The 15,033-nt window shown below is 37.6% G+C and overlaps 1 protein-coding gene across 13 annotated transcripts in view; it reads right to left on the bottom strand.

Moving 5' to 3' along the window:
* The window catches only part of NEBL (nebulette), a 341,512-nt gene that overhangs the window by 59,671 nt on the left and 266,808 nt on the right, over positions 1–15,033 (bottom strand). For 8 of the 13 annotated variants that reach the window (XM_025464019.3, XM_035712963.2, XM_035712964.2 and 5 more), the window contains 4 exons: positions 12,309–12,422; positions 10,600–10,701; positions 6,516–6,620; positions 4,709–4,816 (listed from right to left, as the gene is read on the bottom strand). The exons of 2 other annotated variants lie outside the window; for them this stretch is intronic. In XM_025464019.3, the coding sequence (XP_025319804.1) occupies positions 4,709–4,816; positions 6,516–6,620; positions 10,600–10,701; positions 12,309–12,422 (429 nt within the window). The remainder of the gene's footprint in view (positions 1–4,708; positions 4,817–6,515; positions 6,621–10,599; positions 10,702–12,308; positions 12,423–15,033) is intronic. 3 more of the 13 variants (XM_025464014.3, XM_049097085.1, XM_025464017.3) reach the window with 2 other exon arrangements.

Here is a 15,033-nt window from a genome sequence, read left to right as displayed (position 1 = left end):
TGATTTTGGCACTGAGAATATTTCTCTACCATCTATGAATTAAGTTACACTGTGAGGAGTCTTATCTTCAACTCATTAAATTGTTTTCTAGGTAGGAGTTCACAAAACAAGGAATGGAAAAGGGAATACAGACAGTGATTGTAGAGGACAGACATCCACACCCCCACCTCCCCTTTGACATTCTTCTGCCACTCTTTGGCTAAAATTTCCTCAATTCCTGATTGGAACTATGCATTTGAAAACCAGTGGCAACTTGCGCTTTAGGACTATAAAAACAGTCTCTCTAAATAACAAAGATGTCCATCCATGTAAAACATTTACCAAACAAAAGCTCATATTTTACTAGCTAAATATTTTATTCAAATTGCATCACAAAGATGGAAAAACTAACTTCTGTATGAGATTGTTATTAATGGAGAATGAAAGGCCATTTCTAAGTTCATAATATTCCTATTATAAAGATAGGAAATTATATAAAGAAATTCTCCCAAACCATGAGGGAGGATTAGAGAGGTCTGTTGTGGCCTCTCTTACATTTGTGTCACATACAGCTGTTTAACAAATGATCTGTGTAGAGAGAGAGAGAAAAAAAAAAAAGCCCTAGTAGATGTCCTGGAAATACTAAAATTCAACAAGGTGATTCAAAATTTGCATTGAGAACATTCTAAGTTAAAGGAACTATAGAAATTCCCAAAGAACAATGAGAAATCACCCTCTTCTTTATATGAAACTAACTGAAAGTATATGGTTATAAGACTGAATCTAGGGCATTTGCAGGACAAAAAAAAATGTTTCTTTAAAAAAGCAAAAATAAAAATTCGGGTATATTTATTTATTTCAGATAATTCACTTCAAAAAGCCCTTCTTCTATGAAAAACTTATTTTACTGAAATAAGTCACTAAGGAAGGTTGGTTATGACTGGAACTGGCCAATACATGACTGGGCGGGGGGAGAAAACCAAAAAAAAAAAAAAAAAAAAAAAAACCCTTTTGTATGCTTTTTGTGAAACAGAAGGCAAAGAACAAAGCCAGATTTAGAGATTTCTTCCAGAAAACACACTAATTAAACCTCTATCTGGCCTTCAAAGAAAAGTGAGAGAAGCATAATTATAGGCTAAACCAGAAACATTAGTGACCAACCCTGAGATCATAAACACTTAGCTTTACCCAGAAGAGGCTCAAGAAGCTCAGCGTCAAACTCGCCTCTTATGAATAAAAACCATCTCTAAGCCAGATTATTCTCTTTGTGTCTACTTCTTTGGACCTATATTTAAAGATATCTTTCACATCAACCTTGGTCTAACTAAGATTTTGAGATTTTTACCTTTCTAGCCTTTAGAGTGTCAATTTGGTCCAAAGATAGTTTCTATTGAAAGATTTCTCTTTCCTCAAGCCCTGCTGAGCAGAAATATAACTGCTGAGCCTAAAAATCTAATAGCCAGTGGCTATAATTAAGAGGAAAACATGTCTCAGCTTCTGCAAAGGATAATTCCCCCCTAGCGAAATACCAGAAATCAGAATAGCAAAAATGGAAAGCCAGTATTAACAGATGCCCATGCAGCCCCTGATGTAAACGAATTCCGTAACATGTAATAAATGTATTATTGCAGTTAAACCTTAAAGCTGTTTGCACCTGATGTTAAAATGGCCAACTGGAAGGAATTGATTAGTTCATTTGACTGATTTTGGTTTGTTTTTTTTTTTTAAGTCATCAACATTTTATTTTTCTTTTGTACTACGTAGCCATGGCAATTCTAAAAGCAAAGTGCCAGTTATCAGACTTCCAAGATCTGCACAAGGAAACATGCCTACATAGAAACAGTAGCGCTTTTTCAGTACCAAAGGTATCTTTAAAGTCCCTGTCATCTGAATTTGTTATTGGGGAATCTTTCTTTTTTGGAGGTCCAACCTCAACAGAAAAAAAAACAACTGACATTTCATGAAAGAAAAACAATTTGGTCTACGTTGCCCATTGAAACTCTGAGAAGCAGATGATCCATTAATCCATCTGGTTTTTATGACTTTAAGTTAGGGGACTATTTGTATTCTTCCATGAGTTCATGTTTCCCAGGTGTGGTTGCTGGACCACTGACATGAGAAGCCTCTAGAATATCGTTAAATATGATGGCCAGGCTCCTCTGCAAGATGCACGAAGGATGTCCTGGGCAGCAGCTTGAGGATGTGCATTCCCAGCAGGTTTCCCTGAGACTTATCCACGGAGAGTTTGAGAACTACAGCATGGGAAAGAGACGGGGAGGGAAAGTGGGGTCTTCAGAATAGAAGGTACAAAGAGGATCAAAGTCAGGAAAACAGGGGAACATTTCCCTCTGCAAGTAAGACAAGGAGATGAGGCACCAACACTTCAATAATAATAGCCTGTGGTTGATGGGAAGAACGCAGAAAGCCTAGTATGAAGGTGCTAGATTTCTCCTTAAAGAAGGAGTCATGATGAAGAGTGAGAGCCAGAGAGCCAGGGGGACAGCTGGGTGAGAACCACATATACCATGGGCTCTGGAGGCTCCACCCAGAGGTTGCCTTCCAGCTCCCCAGCTGGTAACGGCGCAGCACTTGACAAGACTGGATGTCTGGATCATCCTAAAATTTATATGTGCAAAACCCCCTCAATATGATGGACGCATTTGGAGGTGGGGCCTTTGGAAAGTGATTAGGATGGACAAGACCAAGACAGTGGGGCCCTCATGATGGGGTTAGCACCCTCATACAAGTCACAAGAGAGCTTACTTCCCCTCTCTGCTCTCTGCCACAGGAGGACACAGCAAGAAGGCAGAAAGCTGCCACCCAGAAGAGGGTCTCATAAGAACCCTGACCTGCTGGCACCCTGATCTCGGACTTCCAGCCTTCAGAACTGTAAGAAATAAATTTCTGCTGTTTGAGCCACCTAGTCTGGGATACTTGGTTAATAGAAGCCCAAACAAACTAACACAAAGATAGTCCAGTAAGAGTTATCCCATTAAATGTGAGTTGTTGTAGGGCTTCTGAACCAAGACCAAATTTACCTGCTCTGCCAATTCAGTTAAAACAAACAGCTAAAGAAAATAAATAAATAAAAATAAAACAAAGAGCTAATTTACTCAAAGTATTCACCTGACTAGTCTTGATCAAATTCCTCTCTATTGGCTTAAGAAGCTATGAGATTTGAAAAATACAAGTAATGATCTTCTCCTTTCTTGCTTGAAGAAGGAATTAAACAACTTGGACAATTCAACAAGCCATAGTAATGTCTGAGTGCCCTTTCCCTGAGAAGTTGAATTATATAACATAGCAGCACAAATAGCAACAAATAGTATATACATTGTTTTCAAAATTCCTATGAGAGTTTTATTGTCCAGAAGTTATCATTTCTCCTTGTTTTGGTGTTGTTATTGGAGAACAGAAAAGATCGTACCCACAGAGGACACCTCAAGTGGACCCCCACTCCACCCCCACCCAGAGCAGTGGGGCTATACTGGGCTGATACCGCTGTCGGCTATTTCTGTTCCTTTGAAGTAGTAACTTGGTGTACACACAGAATCTGGATGTTGGCTGCAGGGAAAACCTGTGTCTGGTGTCTGGTCCCAAAAAATGTAGGTAAAAAAAAAAAAGAACAGAAGAAATCTCAGTAGGACAGAGCAAAACCATTTGGGGAATATCTTGATGTGATTCAGTATCATTTTAAGTAGAACACAAAGTGCATATGTACAAAAAATTAACTGCTCTCTTCTCTTGATATTTTAAAACTTCCATGTCACTGTTGGGGTGGAAGCAGATCAACTACATAAACTAACAGAGAAAAGAGAATCACTCATGACCTGACCGGGTCCTAAAACATTGGCATTTACTGGATATGTAATTTCAGGTAAGATAACTAATTTCAGTAGATGACTATCCATCAAGGGATATACCCGCCTAGCATCAGTACCTTGAGGGGATTAAATTATTTGACATATATAAAGCTTTTAGCATAGTGCTTAGCACAGAGTATTTAATAGATATTAGTTCTATAATCACTGAAAAATAAAAGGTAAATAAAGCAACCAGCTCTTCATTTTCTTTTCATTTTTTTCCTACTCATCATAGTTTTACATGGATTCAACCTGAAAGTGTCAACCTTATCATCATGGAATGTGAAAGGGCAGTAATGAGCTCACCTGGCCTGATACTGTATTTGCCAAATGAGAAAAACTAAGAGCCACAGAATTCCAATGACCCAGACAAGATGCCAGATCTAGAATACAGATTCCCTGGTCTTCTTGAGCAGTGTGCATTCCTCCAGACCCACTCAACATTCTTTTTTTTTTTTTAAAGATTTTATTTATTTATTCTTGACAGACACAGAGAGAGAGGCAGAGACACAGGCAGAGAGAGAAGCAGGCTCCATGCAGGGAGCCCAATGTGGGGCTGGATCCCGGGTCTCCAGGATCACACCCTGAGGCAAAGGCAGGCGCCAAACTGTTGAGCCACCCAGGGATCCCCTCCCCCCCCCCCCACTCAACATTCTAAATTACTTTGCTAGTTCCTTTCAAATGGCAAAACATCAAATATGCATTAAATAGTTGATCATGGGCAGGGATACCTGGCTGCCTCAGTTGGGAGAGCAAGTGTTTGAGTTTGAGAGCAAGTTCATGAGTTTGAGCCCCAGTTGAGTGCAGAGATTACTTAAAAAATAAACTTGAAAAAAAAAAGTTGAATACAAATCAGAGGGACTCACCTCACTCTGCATCTTCTGAGCCTCCTTGGAAGCTTGATAGGAGGGAGTCTCAACAAATTCAAGCATGGATTTCCCCTTATTTTTCTCATACTCTTCTTTATATTTAACCTTCATTGAAAAAAGGGATAAAAAGCATGTAAAGCTCACAAGCCCTTATACATATAGAGCAAAGTAAAATAAATATGTCCAAAATCAATCCTAGTTTATAAAATCATATTATTCTGGCCATTTGAGTTGGTCACTGGGCTCCCTGTGGTAAATGACATACAAAGAAAGTAGAGAGGTAATATATAAAAATATTTAAGGGATAAAAATAACTTAGAATTACTAAATCATGTAGTTCTAGGACTTGGATGAGGTATTTAAATAGCTGGGATATATAGATATAGCTCATCTATCAGGGTTTAATATGTATATGCTCATAGTATACACATATATACATAGAGACAGAGAAAGAGAAAGAAAGAGATCCCTGTGATGGCTTCGAATGTCTTCCAGTAAATCATGGGCAAGGAGGAAAACATAGGTGTGATTCTCTGTCTTTTGGCCAAAGGGAAGACCGTGTTCGCTGGGACTGTTGACCTCTCCCACAGACACTGAGCAGCACACTCACACAGAGCTTTTATGGGATTGCTTTCAGTTTCAGCCTGCATTATTCAATAATATCGTATCATGAATCATTTATTTCAATTACAACAAATCTCCATCTTAATTTAGTTTATAAAATGATCAATACTTTCTATCTCCTAATCACAGAAACTAGAATTATATGTAAGCTGTCAGAGCGATTGGCTTTTTCTTAGCAATATACCTTTTTAAATTAAATTCACAGAAAAGTTTTCATCATGACTCATTATGTTCAGAAATGTATTTTCACAAAAATTCTTAGATATAAGTAATTTTTATGAAGTTGCTTCTTAAATTATATAATAATAGCAGTTTTAATGATGATTAAATCCCAAAGCAGTTTTTCAATACTTAGAACTTTGTGGTAAACAGGAAATGTAACAGGTTTTTAAACTCCTATTTGTAGGCCTATTTTTATTTCAGAGAAGTATGACAGAGTGATCAATGAAAGTGAAGTGTGGTAACATACTATGCTATGATAAAACTTTGGGGAAAATTATATTTAAAAAAATACAATGAGGAAAAAAATGTACATTTCCAAACCTTAATGGAGAGCCAATTGGTTTATTTTTAATGAAGGTGGGTATCAAATCATTAAGAAATTTATGTTCCACAGGGTACCCTTCATAGAGTGATGTAAAATTGTATCTTAATAGATGCTGGAATGACATCTTTTGCAATTACTGGAACTCAGAATAAAAAAAAAAATTATAGATACCACCTTTAAAGTATGCAGGCAAGATTTTTTTTATATTTGTTTCAGGGAATATATAGAGTTTAATAGTTGAAAGAAACATTAATGTAAGATAATTTTTAATAACTTTTCTAATTGATCTGAGAAATTTGAATAAACTTTGCACCTGAAAAATTAATTTTGCAGCTCAAGATGACAAATTAGTACACTATAAAAACCGAAATCATCATGAGATTCGCTCATCGTTTAATCAATTGATATATCTTAAGTTTAAAACTGTGTGAAGTAACTTATTTTATGAAATGCTTTTACACCAAAACATGCTTCCAGCTTTCCAACCCCAGTAAAATAGACAGAGTAGTGTTTGAGATTTTCCAAAGCAACATTCACATTCACAGGATGTACATTCTGTTCAGCAGCTGCACCTTTTTGCTGTAGGTGCATGGTAGTTGGTGGTTAAAAGGTCCAGACAGAGAGGGCACAGACCTGACTCTGGAGCCTGGCATTGCCTTTATGGTGCAAATGTTCGGCAGCATCCGCGTCAAAATGATACATTCCTTTGTTTTCCTCAAAAAGCTTTCTATATTCTCGCTAAAATAGAGAACATGAACATAATTCAGAACAAAAGAGATCAATTAGAACAACCAATACTTAGGGATGCAAACTGAAAAATACAAGCCAATAAGAACTGCAAAGCTACCAAGTCCCACGTCAGTGGGCTGCTCTTGTAGGTTTCTGACACTGAGGAAAACCAGCAATGCAGGACAGACAGGCAGCTCTCAGTAGTCAACGTGAGACATCCTAGAGAAGCAGGAGACCATCAGCTGTCAACACAGCCTAAAAAGACACTGGGGAGTAGCAACGGAAAAGCCAGTGATAGGGCTCATGTGAACAAGCAAGGTGGACAAAAGAAAGGCAATTTGTCCCGCCCTTCTTCTAGAACAGAAATGTTTTGATAGCATCTACAAAAAGAGAAGGAAAGAAGAGAAGAAAGAACAGAGCAAAGGAAAGCTAGAGGCAGGAAGGGAAAGAAGTTGTGCACAAGGAAGACTGAAGGGTCATAAGAAAAATAAGAGAGTGAGAAATAATTCAACTCGTTTTCCTAAAAAGAGAGGGTAGGAGGAGCCTGGAAGAGAAACAGAGGAGTCTGGGGATAATCGGTTGAATTTTTAAGGTGAAGAAATTGAATGAAGACTACTATTTAGAGACACAGACAAAACGGCAGATTTGGAAGAGATGCCAAATCTGGCAACCGTGAGACACCAAATACAACAGGCTGCGATGAACAGAAATTGCTTCATGATTTCTCTCACTGGAGATCAGACACTTAGTTATTTCACCCTCTTTGGAAAAGACCTCTAGAGATAAATGGTAACTCTCAAAGACTCAAGGCTATAGAGACTTCAGCTACCACTGGTTGCTCGTTCAGCAATGAGGATTTCAGGGAAAATGACAATGTTGTGTAGGATGCAGGGAGAGGTAAGTCACATTTGAAAGGGAGTGGGAAAGAGCTGTCCAGAGGAGAGCCGACATTCAGGTCTCAGCAGATGCTCCAGGGATCTGAGAGTGAACCAAGAAGAGGCACAGAGCCAGGTGTGGGAAGCATGGAAGGATGCACACAAGAACGGTCATTCCATGGGGACACAGTGACAGTCCCCAGAGGCACTCTAGACAATCAGAGCACTAAGATGTGTGTCCCCCAAAACTCTAGCCAGAATAAACTGAGGGAGGGCAGCCCCGATGGATGTCTCAGCGGTTTAGCGCAGCCTTCAGCCCAGGGTGTGATCCTGGAGTCCTGGGATCAAGTCCCACATCGGCCTCCCTGCATAGAGCCTGCTTCTCCCTCTGTCTGTGTCTCTGCCTCTCTCTCTCTGCATCTCTCATGAATAAATAAATAAAAATCTTAAAAAAAAAAAAAAAAAGAATAAGCTGAGGGAGTAAAAGACCCCAGGAAGCTCATGAAAATGATCCCATAGTACATCTTGACTGAAGAGAACAAGCTCTAAATGTTGGCTCCTCTGCTAATTAAAAAATGATAATAATAATCTCAAAGGATAACAGTATACTTAGACACTTTATAATTTACTTAAAAGTTTGTATATGATATATAAATAAAATAATGAATTGAATGTAACACTCTAGAATATATTCCAAATCAAGTTAAAATCCAGCAGAGCTTCGGATAGTATTTCTGTAATAATGGATATAGGCTAGGGAAAGATCAATAGATACTGTCCCTAATGATCTTTTTGGGGGACAAAGAATTTCAGAAACTTCTATTTTAAAAAAATCTGTTTGAAGAAAGATCTGCAAAAGAATTTTCAAGACCTGCTGTTACTTATGTAATAGTCTCTGTTGCCTCCTAGTGGGAATGACACAGAGTAACATGCAATACATATTTTTCATTTATGCAAAGGTATAAAAGAAATTGAAAACTACTAGAGCTCTATTTTCCAGGGGTAAATGGTCTTTCAAAACTTTAATTAGTACAGCTGTTTAAACTCATAAGGACTAATTTTACTCTACATACTATGTGTTAAAGAAAAATGATGATTTATACCAAAGACATTTAAAGGTCTTTAAAAAAAGAGCCATCTATAACAAACTGACAACTAATTTTGGCAGAATGTCTGTTTGTTAAGCACTTTCTTATTCAATCTTTTGCTAAAATTAACTTCCCTTTATAAATCAGCAAAATTCCAATTCTCCACACATTAAAATTTAAAAGAGAGCAATTGTAATGTACAATAAATTTTAGCCAATGTATTATCATACAACTTTAATAAATAGATACCTCAGCGTAACATGCTGAGTCTTAAACCTTCTCTCTCATGAAGTAATTATTCAGTCACAATTTTTCTATGGAGGAAAAAAAAATCTATAATCTAGGCAAAAGCACTACCTGAACCAAGATTTAAGCTTTAAAAATGGTATATACAATAAACGTTATATATGACTGTGCTGAGTTTCTCTGCTGAAGCAGTGATAGAAACAATTTATATTAAACTATGATTTTTTTCACCATTATTATAAAAGAGAGGACAATATTCTTGAAGAGGAATATTGCCTGGGAGTGGCATGTACTCTTCCAGCTACCAAGCTTTCAAATTGCCACCATGATATTTTTATTGTCCTATTTGCACACAAATCCTCATGTCCTCAGGAAATTTAACTCAAGTATGGATGGAGAATTGTCAAGGGCAAACGCCACTCAATGATCAAGATGGGGTGGCAAAGAACATGAAGAAAGCAGCAGGCTCTGAGAATAGAAATGTACTGACTTTTAGAAACATCCCTATGAGTCATAGAGCAAAATGTGAATCTGAAAGAGCCACCAAGGAGTGGAGGAATGTGGGCAGAGGTGGAGGGATGAGCATTGAAATGGCAGGAAGGGTGACAAAGTATCCTGGACTAGAGTCTAATTCTGCACCTGATAGTCCTCTATGCTTCTTTGCCTGCCCAACAGACAGGAAGAATGACATGCTGCTTTTCCTCCCACAGCCCAGTGACAAAAGTCAATTAATTTTGAAATCTCTGAGTATGAATTATTTACACCCGTAATCCATTTCAAAAAGGATGACATTGGTGATGCTGGAGAAAGGAAGATTACAAAATAATGAGCAGAAGTTTCAACACATCAAAGCCAAACACAGACATTTTCGAACCTGAATTGAGGCTGTATCTCATTATTCTAAGTAGTTTGGGAACCAGGTCTGGACTACAGATTTTTTTGTTTTTGTAATCCAGGACTGTGAGCGCATCTCCTGAAGACAATTATTTTCACATTCCTTGCCCAACATAATCTTCCATCTGATTTTACCTGGCCCAAAGGAGATACTCAATACATCTGGATATTTTGAGCGAGGGAGTGAGCATGTGAGTAATTATTAAAATAGGCACAGAAACAACTTGAGGTCAAATTACAGTTCATCGTCACCATGGGCCTCTGAGATGTAGGCAATGAGCCAGGGCCATCAGTTAGGATAACCAGTGAAGTCAGGGTCCACATGCATGAAGTGTCTGAAGCAGCACCTGAGAGGTGAGTTTCACTTGGCAGTGTGCACAAATATTTTCCTCAGGACACGAAAAAACCACTCTCTCCTCCTAATTGCTTTGAGGAAAACGTGGAGACCTTCACAAGTCTAAAGGTAGAGCGTCAACGTAACGTAGGGTTTCTTTTCAGAGAAAATATAAATGAGACTAAGACGATTTTGTATGCTACTGAGGCCTAATACCAGATACTCTACTCCAGCCTCCATAAAATGAAAGATCCCTGATTTAAGCCTGACTTTTCAGAAACTTCAATCTAATTGGGAAGAAGAAAAGGGAAGAAGCCAGAAAAGCACACTTGCACATGCACCTTGAAATGACAAGCTAGCAAAGAACCCCCTTTGTAAAGCGACAGCTCCGGTGGGATTTCAGCAAGCAGGCCACTACTTTCCAATGAGTTAGTTATTCTGGAGGAGGCGCCTGGCCCGCCTAAGGAAGCAGGTGTGGTCATGAGCTCCGCAGGCAAATGCTGGCTCCGTGGAGACACAGGGCCTCTTTGGTGGCCATCCAACAAACTTACTCCGCTGAGCATTTTGCTGGTTTTCAAAGCATGGTCTAAATACAAGTTGGGGAGATCTGAGACTGGATCGTGCATGTTTTGAATGTCTTTCTTGTACTTCACCTATGAAAATAACATGGAACAAAATACCATCTAGGAGAAGAAAATATTATGCTTTCGCGTTATCGCCTTCATTGTCTCCAACACATCATCAAGTACCATTTAGTGGGAAATTAACAGGTAAATTTCAACAAGAAGCCACTAGATGGTGCTCATTCACTATTGAATGAGTAAAAAAGTTCCTGGGGGACTTGAAAACATTTTGATAATTGTTTTTACTGTTTACATATTTTAAAAGGGTGATGTTCATAGAGTGGAGTAATTTTAATAGACATTCTGTTTTCAAAACAAAAAGAACAGCAACTTTATTCTTTAGAAGTTACTACCGTATTTTAATTATGCTTTGAAGCAATTTCATAGCTCTTGCTGTTTTTCATCCTATTGCCTTTTCTTTTTTTTTTTACCAACTGTTTTGAAAACAGAGTATTAGTAATCATAATACTAAAATATTAATCAAAAATATTTGAACATTTAATGTGTGCCAAACACTTCTCTAATTACTTTACACATGATAAGTATTCGGTCTCAACAGCCCTAGTGGAAGGTACTTCAAGGAGCTCCATTTTACAGCTGAATAAACCGAGGTACAGGAAGTTAAGGTACAGTATGAAGAGGCAGAACAGGAATCAAATCCAAGCAATCTGATTCTAAACCTTGTGCTTCCAACACTATGCTCTAGGTTCCTTTAAGTATATTCCAACTCTATTTGCTCTACATTTTCACACGCTTGCAAGATGAAAACAAATAAGGAAACCATTCTGATATTCCCAGTGATCCTAAAAGACCCATTTTAATTGTCCGTAACAAACACACAGTGAGTAAGGAGAACAAATAACAATACCTACTAAACAGTGAAAGTAGGATATGCAGAGTCCCACAGGAGTTGAAAGGTTTAAGTGATCTAACAAAACAACAGTTTAACAATTCTTCCTTCATCTTAATACTTACAGAGGCACTCCACACACGCTTCAACTATAGCAAAGTGGTCCTTTGTTTTCCATGTTTCTGTTTTTACACTAATGCCTAATTCTAATAAAAATTTAAGGCATCTTTTCTTGCAAACCGAAACTTGGTTCTTTTTTAAATCATACCGCGAAACCAAATCTGTGAAGGAGTATTTTACAGCATTTACATAACGGAGAGGAAAGAAGCTGTAAGCTGTTACAAATGCAATTTCTGAAAGTCTCTTTGTTATAAACTACCATGTACCAGGTTGTACTTTACAGAAGCTCAATTTCCTGGGCATAATTACATGTGTTAACTATTGTCATAACCACTAATTTAGGATACTACACACTACTTTTTCTGCAAAACTCTGTAATCTATTTCTACTCTTGATCAAGCATAATAGTTTTATTAGCAATACTATTCCTACTTATTAACTAATTAGCAATCAGTAATCATTAACAGTAACTTACAATAACACATTTTTCTCAAAAAGGTTTCAGGAAAATATGCTTCGGTGTTTTCAACCAAAATTACTTGGAAACTCCATAATCTTGATTAAGTGTAAGTAATTACAATACACTCAATTCTAAAAAGAAAAGAATCAAAAGATATCTATAATAATTTTCTATGAATCACAAGTCATGAGGCACAAAGTAACTTACATCGCTCACCAGGGCAGTGGCAAGCTGGCTTTGCCTAAAAGAAGGACTTTCAAGAGGATTATAATGATGTTTCTTATCCTTCATTTCATTATCAAATTTCTCTTTGTATTTAATCTGCCATAAAAGAAAGAAACAGGATAATTTAAGTAGGACATTTATCTTTAAGCTTTCAGAATGGCACATTTGATTTTTAATTAGATCAGATAAAAGCTACCTTAAAAACGAATAGTAGCAAAGTTTAAATCCCTGGTATTTTTCCCCTTGTAAAGCTTAATTAGGCATAAACATTTTTTTTTTTATGAAAAAACAACCTCTACGTGAACATTGATCATAAATGCAATTAGGCATGAGCTCAAATCCTATTAACAAGAATTATACACTAAAATCTCAGGATTTTTAAATGTCAGTTTCCATTCCTGCACTCTTGTAATCTATGATCAATTAGAAATTGAGACCACAAGTGAAAGAAAGTCTACCGCATTTAAAAAATGAACCCTGAGCCCCAGAATTTGAACATGAGTTTTCCTGAGGGAATTATTCCAAATACAGGCCACGGTTTGGACTAGGCTTTTTCTCATCATTTCCCACTTGTTCAAAAATTCATTTTTTAGGGATTACATTTTCTGAAATGTCCTGTGTCTATTTAATGTCAATTTTTATTCCTCTGCTTTAGCTGCACAGTGGTATTCAGCAGCAAACTATCTGTAATATGCATTCTGAATTATTTTTTCTCCTTTTTAAAGTAGTCTTAGGGCAACCCAAGAAAGGATTATCCGCTTATCCTACAGAACCATATATTTCTCTATCCATAGAGAAATATATGTGAATGTGGGTTGTGATAGGTATCGGAAATATAGATAAAAGTTCTTTACCAAAAACGAAAACCAAAAGCCAGTTACTTGAATCTCATACCCCCTTTGATGCCTGTATCCAAGAGAGGATGCACAGATCCCAAAAGCAAAATTGTCTTATTCTCTTATAATATTTTTACAATATTACAATTCTTACAATATTTTGTGTTCTTACAACATTCTTATAAGACACCTTTATTCATACATCTTAAAGCCCAGCCTCGAAGTAATTTTCAGTAAGAAGCATTTTGGGAATGGCTCACATTATCTATTTTAATAGAATGTTTATTGGGTGATGAGGCACGGCTGATACCTATGGGAGGTAGTGAAAATCTTGGTAGGAATACATTTGGGAAAGATTCCAATATGGTTTATAGGAAATATTTTCTGCTGTGGCTCTAATTGCTAATCATAGCTTTCTGATACTCCTATTGCCTTACAAATCCAAGCAAAATCTCACTTCTAATTAGTAAGGACACTATAAAACAAGAAAAAATTCTGATTTTTATAAAAACATATTCTATGTCTTGAAATCAGGGACAATATCACCAATGGAATACATTTAGATTTCATTCACTACTTTCCACAGTAGCTGGCTTTCCCTGCCTGGTCCTCCCCTAAATGCACAATTCCACTCTCTTTGCACTTTCTACAGCCATCTGTTAGGGCAGTCTTCACCATATTTTAACCTGTGCTTTTGTCTCTCTGGGTTTTTAGTGCCTAAAAGATATTTACTTGACAATGAGAGAAGACTCTCTTAACTGACTTCCACTTGAATGGCACTCCTGACTCTGCTACATTCACTAACACTCTCCACTTACTGAGTAAAACATTCTGACTGATGGCCTGGGTGCCCTGAACATTCTCGGCTGGTAGCTATTTAACCCATCAACTGATCCAGCCATGCAATCTTGGCTTACATCACGTCTTCCTTCAGCTATTCAAATTCTCCAACCCCAGCCACCATAAGCCTCTTAGTTACATATTAGCTAAGTGGCAAAAAAATAGATTATATCCTCTCTGAGAACAGAGAGCCTGTCCTACTGTCCGCACACCACATGGAGGGGTTGAAATGTGGAAATTGACCCGACACATCCTCACCTGCTATGAAACCTGGCATGTGTTCTTCCCAAGGGAAGGTGTATTTCTGAAAAGCAATAATCAATGCACATCATGATGCATTCCTACCTCATGGTAGGAACTCAACACAGGCTCCATGTAATGAGTAGATGAAAAAGGAGTCATCGCAATGTGGATTGCTTTTTGCTTTTCAGAAATATAGCTTCACTTGGGAAGAACACATGCCAGGTTTCACAGCAGGTAAGAATGTGTCAGGTTAATTTCTGAGCTTCCTGCCCTCCCCGTGGCCTCTGCCCCTAGCATAACCATGCTGGCCTGCAGAATAGGATGGCTTCTCTATGCTAGGGATGGTATAACCTGTTTTTGTCACTTAGCTAACAGATAATTAGATGTCCATGGTGCCTGAGGTTGGAGAATACAAATAACTGGAGAAAAACGACGCAAGCCAGCATTGCATAGCTGGATTTTGATTAGATTTAAATAGTTCAATACAAGCAGAATCCTGAATTTTTTCAATTGATGTTTTAAGACAAAAATTTATAGCAATACTACACTGTTATTAAAGATGAGTTTTCCTTGGAAATACTAGATTAGACTATTTTCTAATTTGGGACATATTTTAGTTATCTGTTATCCTCCCATTAGGCAGTGAGCAAGGAACAGATTTTTACTCACGTTTTATCCCCACTGCCTTTTTTATTGGATTTGGCACTTACTATATGTTTATTAAAGAAATGCATAGGGGCAGCTGGGTGGCTCAGTGGTTGAGCATCTGTCTTTGGCTCAGGTCATGA

This window comes from Canis lupus, chromosome 2 (assembly GCF_003254725.2).
Source record: "Canis lupus dingo isolate Sandy chromosome 2, ASM325472v2, whole genome shotgun sequence".
Taxonomy (NCBI): domain Eukaryota; kingdom Metazoa; phylum Chordata; class Mammalia; order Carnivora; family Canidae; genus Canis; species Canis lupus.
The sequence above is the reverse complement of the archived record's forward strand: the minus strand, read 5'-3'. Positions and strand labels throughout refer to the sequence as shown.